The 10229-nt window shown below is 44.1% G+C and overlaps 1 protein-coding gene across 1 annotated transcript in view; it reads left to right on the forward strand.

Moving 5' to 3' along the window:
- Nucleotides 1-10229, forward strand: part of RPGRIP1 (RPGR interacting protein 1) — a 90607-nt gene that overhangs the window by 47070 nt on the left and 33308 nt on the right. Inside the window, exons 11-18 of the mRNA XM_037744282.1 lie at nt 1549-1709; nt 2813-2956; nt 3390-3507; nt 5923-6375; nt 6529-6680; nt 7108-7450; nt 8965-9149; nt 9465-9668. Coding sequence (XP_037600210.1) covers nt 1549-1709; nt 2813-2956; nt 3390-3507; nt 5923-6375; nt 6529-6680; nt 7108-7450; nt 8965-9149; nt 9465-9668 — 1760 coding nt within the window. The remainder of the gene's footprint in view (nt 1-1548; nt 1710-2812; nt 2957-3389; nt 3508-5922; nt 6376-6528; nt 6681-7107; nt 7451-8964; nt 9150-9464; nt 9669-10229) is intronic.

The following is a 10229-nucleotide window of genomic DNA, read 5'->3' on the forward strand; positions in this document are numbered from 1 at the left end:
AGAGACGGGGTTTCACCGTGTTGACCAGGATGGTCTCGATCTCTTGACCTCGTGATCCACCCGCCTCGGCCTCCCAAAGTGCTGGGATTACAGGCTTGAGCCACCGCGCCCGGCCTGGAACATTTTTAAATACTGTCAAAAAGACCTTAATACTTTTCCTAGCCTGAACCTTAATCTTTAGGCTTATCAAATTTATATCTCATCAGGTTTTAGTGTATTCAAATAGGAAACAAAAGGAAAACAAATATCAAGAAAAATAAAGGCAAGAACCACAAAAGAATAAAATCTTAGGAGCACATGCCAAGGACCAATTAGTATGTATGAAGCACATGTGAAGTCTTATAAGGACCTTCAGGGCCATCTAATTTAATCTGTTCTCTAATGCATAATGATGAAATGATCTGCCCACTAAACACTGATTACCTTTCTTCCCAGAAAAACACACACTTGGACTGGTGTGGCTCACACCTGTAATCCCAGCATGTTGGGAGGCTGAGGCCAGCAGATCACATGAGGCCAGGAGTTCGAGACCAGCCTGGTTAACATAGTGAAACCCTGTCTCTACTAAAAATATGAAAATTAGCCAGTCATGGTGGTGCGTGCCTGTGATACCAGCTACTTGGGAGGCTGAGGCACAAGAGTCATTGGACCTTGGAGGCAAAGGTTGCAGGGAACTGAGACTGCACTACTGCACTCCATCCTGGATGATGAAGTGAGAATCTATCTAAAGAGTAAAAGAAAACACACACACATTGGAACACAGATGCCCATTCTCCCTCCAGGCCAGGGTGGGTGTGAAGATGGGTGCCGCAGAGAGCTAATAACCTAGAAGTCAGAATGGTGTGGGGGTGGAGTTGGTGAGATACTGGTTTCTTTTTTTTTTGGTTTTGGTTTTCTTTTATTGCAAATCAAGAGATACTGGTTTCAGTGGTGTTGTCAAAAAGTTTGGATTGTCCTAGTCAGTCAAGTGACTCCCTTTCTGTTTTGTGTTCTACCTTCCAGGCTACCATTCTGCAGGTGCCTTTTGTTTTGTTTTTGGAGTACAAGTATCACCTCAGTTTACCGCCTCAATAAGCTAGAGGCTCCATCTGTAGAAATAATAGAGAATTGCTTCTCAAATTTATAAAATTAACTAAACCTTAGTGGGAAAATTCAATTCACTCTTTTTTTTTTTTTTTTTTTTTTTGAGACGGAGTTTCGCTCTTGTTACCCAGGCTGGAGTGCAATGGCGCGATCTCGGCTCACCGCAACCTCCGCCTCCTGGGTTCAGGCAATTCTCCTGCCTCAACCTCCTGAGTAGCTGGGACTACAGGCACGCGCCACCATGCCCAGCTTATTTTTTGTAGTTTTAGTAAAGACGGGGTTTCACCATGTTGACCAGGATGGTCTCGATCTCTTGACCTCGTGATCCACCCGCCTCGGCCTCCCAAAGTGCTGGGATTACAGGCTTGAGCCACGGCGCCCGGCCTCAATTCACTCTTGATCCAACTCTGACCATAGTTATAAATAACTACAGAGTTTCAAATTTCTGGACTGTTTCCTCCCCAGCTCAAAATGAGGATCTGAAGCTTGAAGTCATCAACATACTTCAGAAGCATAAACAGGAATTAGAGCTTCTCCAAAAGCCAGCCGAAGTTTCCCAGCCTCCTGACAGACAATGTGAACCAGCCACTCCCCCAGCTCTATTCCAAGAGAATACTCAGAGTGAGGTAAGTCCCTCTTTAAACAAAGTAGTCCACTCTGCAGAAAGGTCTCTGGCAAATATCCCTAGGGGAGATGATATTAGAGAACTAATATTTAAATCAAAAAATAAAAAAAATAAAATAAAACTAATATTTGTTCTGATCGAGGACATGCTTTTTTTGTTGTTGTTGTTGTTGAGGTAGAGGTTTATTCTTGTTGCCCAGGCTAGAGTGCAATGGCATGATCTCAGCTCACTGCAGCCTTTACCTCCCAGGTTCAAGAGATTCACCTGCCTCAGCCTCTTGAGTAGCTGGGATTACAGGTACCCACCACCACATCTGGCTAATTTTTTGTATGTTTTTCTTTGAGATGGAGTCTTGCTTTGTCGCCAGGCAGGAGTGCAGTGGCGTGATCTCGGCTCACTGCAACCTCTGCCTCCTGGGTTTAAGCAATTCTCCTGCCTCAGCCTCCCAAGTAGCTGGGACTATAGGTGCCTGGCTAATTTTTTTTGGTATTTCTAGTAGAGTCAGGGTTTCACCATGTTGGCCAGATGGTCTCAATATATTGACCTCGTGATCTACCCACCTTGGCCTCCCAAAGTGCTGGGATTACAAGCATAAGCCACTGCGCCTGGCCAATTTTTTGTATTTTTAGTAAAGATAGGGTTTTGCCATTTTGACCAGGCTGGTCTCAAACTCCTGACCTCAGGTGATCTGTCTGCCCTGGCCTCCAAAAGGTATGGGATTGCAGGTGTGAGCAACTGTGCCTAGCAGAGGACACTCTTTGGAAGACTATGCGAGGGCCGAGAATAGAGAGCTTCATGTGCTCCACCCATTTCCTCCACTCTTTGCAGCTCATAAAATTTAGAATCTTTTTCACATGAGGACTTGAAATTATCTGTGGAAGAGCAAACGGCCATTAGCAGCTGTATAACCTCCCTTTACTGCTGCTACAGAACATGAGGACTAAGGGAGAGTGCACCTGTGAAGTAATACAGGTCCTTTTTTACATTTTAGAGTAATTTCTGCTGCTGGCATTTTACTACTACCGACAACCATTAGATAGAGAAGAGTTATTACTTTACCTGTCATATTTATACTCCCTTTTACCAACGCATTTCCCTCTACAGCCAAGTGAACCCCAAAACCAAGAAGAAAAGAAACTGTCCCAGGTGCTAAATGAGTTGCAAGTATCACACGCAGAGACCACACTGGAACTAGAAAAGACCAGAGACATGCTTATTCTGCAGCGCAAAATCAACGTGTGTTATCAGGTGCAAGCAAAGACGGTACAGGAAGGGAGTGGCTAATAGGAACATAGGAACCACTCACAGGACTGGGAATGAAGACCTAAGTTTCCAGGGCTGATGCCAGGTGATGTGCTGTCCTGAGCAAACACAGAATGGCTGTCCTTTGAAGAGCTTGAAGATTCAAGTTCTTCATGTCCACAGCACCTTGGCACTAGGAGCCAGTGATGGGGTCAGTGTATGGCTTCTGGGTTCAAATTTTGCCAATCCTAGGAACTACCCTATGGCACCAACAGCACACAACTAGTATTGGAAGGGTCTGTGAGGGAACCAAGCCTTCTAGTGAATGAACCTGCCCCTCTAACGATAGCAGTCTTCTTGACCCTGCCAGTGCCACATTTTTATACTCTTTGGTCGTAGGCCACTGAGACAGAAAAGTTCAGACGTTATTTTGTTTCAGGAGGAACTGGAGGCAATGACAACAAAAGCTGACAGTGATAATAGAGATTACAAAGAAAAGCTGGAGAGGTTGACTCGACTGCTAGACCTCAAGAATAACCGTATCAAGCAGCTGGAAGGTATTTTAAGAAGCCATGACCTTCCAATATCTGGCAAGTCCTAGTCCTGTGTTTTCTTTACCTTGGGACCCTTCCACAGCTAACACCTGTGTTCCCCTCTGTGTACTTATCAAGAAGAGTGCCTCTCATATCCTTAGCATATGGCTTATCCCTCTTGTTCTTTATCCTATTATGTTTGTTGTTTGTTTTGTTTGGAGATAAGAGTTTTGCTCTTGTTGCCCAGGCTGGAGTGCAGTGGCACAATCTCCACTCACTGCAACCTCCACTTTCTGGGTTCAAGCAATTGTCCTGCCTCAGCCTCCAGAGTAGCTGGGATTACAGGCATCCACCACCATGCCTGGCTAATTTTTTGTATTTGTAGTGGAGATGCGGTTTCACCATGTTGGCCAGGCTGGTCTCAAACTCCTGATCCGCCCATCTTGGCCTCCCAAAGTGCTGGGATTACAGTGTGAGCCCTCGCACCTGACCCATCTTTATTGTTTTAATGTATGTTAGCAGCTTGTTTCCCTCCATAATGTTTCTCTGGTTTCTCTGTACAGTTTCAACAGGGGCTAGAAATTACTTCCAGGGGCTTAATTCTGTTGTGAGAATGAGAGGGCCAACAATGGCCCTCAGATTGGTGGTGTAACACACAATCTCTTTCTCTCTTGCTTCTCTCTCTTCTCCCTCTCTCCTAGTCACTGTTTCCTCAAAGGAGTTTTAATTAGATAATAGAACTTCACCACTCATCTCCTTTATTTTTGTCAGTGATTTCTCTCTTAAAGTCTCTAAAATCTTTGTTGCAGTTTGAAGATGTCGACAGTGACAGGGCAGCTGGCTGGACACTGAATGCAAGTTTCATATTGTGGTGCTTCCTATACTTAGTATAGTCACTGCTGACCAGAGCCTGGTCTCAGCCTTGTTTGTCAAGACATTTGGCTTTGTTATTATACCCAGTGGTGAAAGATCTGACTCACAGAAAGCAAGTTAACCAGAAGCGGATATTTAAACATGAATGTTTGTTATTTTACAGTAGTGGTTATTCCATTGCTGCCATGAGAAATTTGGAACCACAGTTTAGGGAAGCCCTCTTACAGAAAGCAAAATCAGTAAGTAAGTTTCTTAGTGAGTATGGACTAGAATAAAGGGACATAAGACTCTCTGGGGCATGGTTTATACATGCCAGCGTGAGTCTGATAAAGGGTCATTGCTATATCAACGAAGGAAATTCTCCCTTGGATTGAAATTCTCATGGCTTTCAGAATCAGGGCCTTTCTCCTGGGACAGTGAAGGATAAATGCTCTTACCTACTTCTGAATATTTATTTGCTTTAGCTAATAGTTCTTTATTTTTTTATTTTTAGTGAATAGTTCTTTGATCACTGGTAAGGCTAAAGAGTTTTTCTATGTTCACCAGTTACTTGTATTATTCTTTTTGAGAACTAACCATTCCTATCCTTTGCCCACTTCTTAGTAGTATCTTACAGATTTATAGAAATTCTTTTTATGTTAAGACTATTCACCCTGCATCATGTAATACAAAATTTTAAATATATTTTGTTTTGTTTTTTGTTTTCTTTAGTGTATTTATATTAATCTTGTTAATTAACAGTCTCCGTGTGTGTGTGTGTCTCGGACAAGAAGACATTCTGATGTATCCAGAATATTTTATTTTACTTTCTCTTGAAATAGGACTTTCAGCAGCAGTAGCACACTATGATGACTCAAATATTCTCTAATTAGAAGCAGGCTATACATCAAAGTTTCTGATTGGTTGGACTTGGGAGATAAGCCCAGATTTGCTAGACTGTCTACCCATCTTTGTATCCCACTGCCAATATTTTCTACCTCTTTCAGTAAGTCTCCTTTCCCACCTTTTACTCCATTACTCTTTAACTTAGAGTTCTTTTTGCCTTCTTATGTTGAAACCAAATTCTGAACAGAATGAAAGATCTTGTGACCTGGCTGGAGAAGGAGAAGCATTTCTTGGTGGGACTCATTATAATGTCATAGACACTATGTCTATACCTTCCTGTTATCTCCACGGTCGACATACCAAACATGTAGAAATACTCATATTTTTGTGTTTCTAGTACTTCTTTTATGGAATTACCAACTAATTCATAGGGCCACGATGTATACTAAAACAATGTCATCTGTAAGATAAAATGTGCCCCCAATGTTTCCTAAGTTTAGTGTTTACTTTCCAATAACTCCTTTTGTACCTCTCCCCAGAGCTGGCATTGGATTATTTGGCTATCAGAATTCAGTGCTCCTGGTTGTCATTCTGTTGCTTTTCCTTTTGAATCGTGGTTTCTTGAAATAATCACAACTTGGACTTCCACCATGTGTTTTATTTTTCTTTTGTCCACCCTCCTCTACCCTGAGAAAGAGCTCCCAACCCTTTAATGGATAGGCAGTTTTCTTTCTCCTCTAGAACAGCTCAAAGATGTTGCTTATGGCACCCGACAGTTGTCATTATGTTTGGAAACACTGCCAGCCCATGGAGATGAGGATAAAGTGGACATTTCTCTGCTGCATCAGGGTGAGAATCTTTTCGAACTGCACATCCACCAGGCCTTCCTGACATCTGCTGCCCTGGCTCAGGCTGGAGACACCCAACCTACCACTTTCTGCACCTATTCCTTCTATGACTTTGAAACCCATTGTACCCCATTGTCTGTGGGGCCACAGCCCCTCTATGACTTCACCTCCCAGTATGTGGTGGAGACAGACTCCCTTTTCTTACACTACCTTCAAGGGGCTTCAGCCCGGCTTGATCTCCACCAGGCTGTGGCCAGTGAGCACAACACTCTTGCTGCAGGATGGATTTGCTTTGACAGGGTGCTGGAGACCGTGGAGAAAGTCCATGGCTTGGCCATACTGATTGGTAAGTGCTGTCGGCTTCCTGCAGCTCCTAGCACCAATGCAGAATTTCCCAAACTCTATAGCTGCTTTTCTGGTCATTTCTTACATTTTCTTTGTTCTTGATCATTGCCGCACCATCTGTGTTCTCCATGATTTCATACTTGCTGCTGCCCAGGAGCTGGTGGAGAAGAGTTTGGGGTTCTAGAGTACTGGATGAGGCTGCGTTTCCCGATAAAACCCAGCCTACAGGCATGCAATAAACGAAAGAAAGCCCAGGTCTACCTGTCAACCAATGTGGTTGGAGGCTGGAAGGCCCAGGAGAATGAGGTGAGAAAAAGGATGTGCTAAGGCATCTCAGAGGAGCCTCAGCCAAACAGCTCATGAGAACAGTTCTGTCTTCCATTCTCAATAAGTATTTGTGGAATGCGAATGAAAGAGAAAACTGTCACACCACCACTAGTCTGGATTATTCCCTTGGTCAGGCTTGAGTCTAAAATGAAATGCCTTTGAAGCTAGCTACATCCTTGCCGTGAACAGAGTAGATTCTCTGCCATTCTGTAAGTCGTGAGGGGGTAGTATCTCCCTCAGATAACTGCCAGAGCCAGTTTGCAGGCAGGTGAAGACCATTAGGTTTCTTCCTGACCCAGTTGGATTAGTTCTCTAGATCATAGCTCTTTCTCACCATGGATCCTAGACCTTACCTACAGCACTCTGGGGCTGCCATTTCCTCAATCCATGATCTACATCTTTCCAGTTCAGAACAGAGTCTCGGGAACCTCAGAATGAGCTACGGATTGAAATCACCAAGTGCTGCGGCCTCCGGAGTCGATGGCTGGGAACTCAACCCAGTCCATATGCTGTGTATCGTTTCTTCACCTTTTCTGACCATGACACTGCCATCATTCCAGCCAGTAACAACCCCTACTTTAGAGATCAGGCTCGATTCCCAGTGCTTGTGACCTCTGACCTGGACCAATATCTAAGGCGGGAGGCCCTGTCTATACACGTTTTTGATGATGAAGACTCAGAGCCTGGCTTGTATCTTGGCCGAGCCCAAGTGTCTTTACTGCCTCTTGCAAAAAACAAATCTATTAAAGGTGGGAGTTTAAGGTTATTACATCTTCATGTTCTCTTCCCAGTCCTGTCTCCCTGTCCTGATTCTACTTTTCTTGATTACTTGCTTGAAGCAGTCTCTTAAAACCTGAAGAGAAAGGAATTTAAAATATCGTCAAGAGCAGCAGAGTAGAAGACTTAGAGTCTCACTGTTTGTGTGGAAACACTGGTGGCTTCTGCTTCTTTTCAGCCACAAAGATAGCATTCCTAAGTGGGTAGAGCCAGCAACCTGAATTCTATACCTCTGAATCTCAACAAACTTTTCCAGGCTCCATAATGCTGTCTAGTATCTGTCTTTACTTAAGGCTTGTTGTTAGTGCATGGCTAGATAGATACCTGATTATACTGAGACCTTCACATTCCCCCATCATTCTCTCACTTCCTTTAAACACTGGACACAAGTTAGAGAGATTTCCACACCAGGCCATGACAAAGGCAAATTTCTTGGATTTTTTTTTCCCTCCAGTGTGGAGCTGAACTCCGTACTGTCTTTCCTAACTTTCATGCCTAGGGTTGTGGGGATATGCCTAGGAGGGGTCAACTCTTTGACTACAGTCCTGGGCGAGTGAGGTGGGGGTATCTCTGTTCTTGTTAGAAAGTGGGATAGCTGGCCGGGCGCGGTGGCTCACGCCTGTAATCCCAGCACTTTGGGAGGCCGAGGCGGGTGGATCACGAGGTCAAGAGATCGAGACCATCCTGGTCAACACGGTGAAACCCCGTCTCTACTAAAGCTACAAAAAATTAGCTGGGCATGGTGGCGTGTGCCTGTAGTCCCAGCTACTCAGGAGGTTGAGGCAGGAGAATTGCCTGACCCTGGGAGGCGGAGGTTGCGGTGAGCCGAGATCGCGCCATTGCACTCCAGCCTGGGTAACAAGAGCGAAACTCCGTCTCAAAAAAAAAAAAAGAAAGTGGGATAGCTGCAGCCAGAAACGACCATATTTAACAAGGTTCTGGATACTCTAGGAAATGTGTGCAGCTTGCTCCTGAATATAACTGCTTAAAAAAAGGCTGACACTTCTGGACACAACTCCTTCACCAAACAGGGGAGGCAGTATGAGTCGTCTATTAATCAGTGTTACAAAACAGATGCCTGACATTTGGAAAAAGCCATTTTGCTTAAGTTTTCTCGGGACCACTTGGGCGTAGATGACAGTTTTCTTAGTATGCCTAAGGCACAGTAAGCATTTGATAATAGTAATAATAATATAATCTTGTTTATTGGCTGGATGACTGACAACAAGCAAGCTGTACTCCTTTTCATATACCTTTCACTATCTCTTCCTGAATCCTAGAGATACCCATCTTCCCCAATTACTATTCTAACTGCACTGCTATTTGATGTTACTTCTGAGTGTATCATCATCGTGATTATTGATGGATGTTAATTAGTTGCTGATAAAATGTGATGAAATTAAACATGGGAAGGAAATAGATAAGGTTCTGGCAAACACTTGCTTACTTCATGTGATCAGGTCTTACTAATGTGTTTGTGTCTCAGGGGATTTTAACCTCACTGACCCTGCAGAGAAACCCAATGGATCTATTCAAGTGCAACTTGATTGGAAGTTTCCCTATATACCCCCTGAGAGTTTCCTGAAACCAGAAGCTGAGACTAAGGGGAACAATACCAAGGACAGTTCAAAGATCTCATCTGAAGAGGAAAAGGCTTCGGTTCCTTCCCAGGTAACTCTCCAGGACTCCACAGGCAGCAGATCACTGCCAATCCTATGGAGCAGATTTGAAGGAGACAGCATTACAGTTGGAGTAAAAGAAATTCCCTCTGTGAATGTCATATGTCCTGTGAACTTAATATATATCCCCCATAATGCCATTAATCTACTGATGGAGCAAAAATCTTGGTTTTATTGTGGAAAGGAGAGAGAGATAACATCTCTCAGCTCCATGAGGAGGTAAATGAAGTCTAGTGCTAGTTCCTAAATCCCTTTCTTGGTTGTTAAACTACCATCTTGTAAGGCTGTCTCTGATCCTTCTATTCAGGACCAGATTGCATCTCCTGAGGTTCCCATTGAAGCTGGCCGGTATCAAGCAAAGAGAAAAGCTCCTCATGGAGGAGAAAGAAAGGAAAAGGAGCACCAAGTTTTGAGCTACTCAAGAAGAAAACATGGCAAAAGAATAGGTGTTCAAGGAAAGAACAGACTCGAGTATCTTAGCCTTAACATCTTAAATGGAAATACACCTCAAGTAAGAGCATAAAAACTCTGAAGCACTACATTGTGGGTTGTACTGTCTCCAGATGTTCTCACAGATAGAAGCATAAGCAGACACAAAAGCAATAATCTGCTGGGCACAGTGGCTCATGCCTGTAATCCCAGCACTTTGGGTGGCTGAGGTGTGCAGACCACCTGAGGTCAGGAGTTGGAGACCAGCCGGGCCAACATGGTGAAATCCTGTCTCTATTAAAAATACAAAATCAGCCAGGCAGTGGCTCATGCCTGTAATCCCAGCACTTTGGGAGGCTGAGGTGGGCAGACCACGAGGTCAGGAGTTTGAGACTAGCCTGGCCAACATGGTGAAACCCCATTTCAACTAAAAATATGAAAGTTAGCCAGGTTTGGTGGTCAACTTGGTGAAACTCCATCTCTTCTAAAACTACAAAAAAATTAGCTGGGCATGGTGGCACATGCCTGTAGTCCCAGCTACTCAGGAGGCTGAGGCTCCACCTCCCAGGTTTAAGCAACCCCCCTGCCTTAGCTGCCCAAGTAGCTAGGACTACAGGCGTGTGCTTCCTTCCACACCTGGCTG

Source organism: Cebus imitator, unplaced genomic scaffold, assembly GCF_001604975.1.
Source record: "Cebus imitator isolate Cc_AM_T3 unplaced genomic scaffold, Cebus_imitator-1.0 Scaffold170, whole genome shotgun sequence".
Taxonomy (NCBI): domain Eukaryota; kingdom Metazoa; phylum Chordata; class Mammalia; order Primates; family Cebidae; genus Cebus; species Cebus imitator.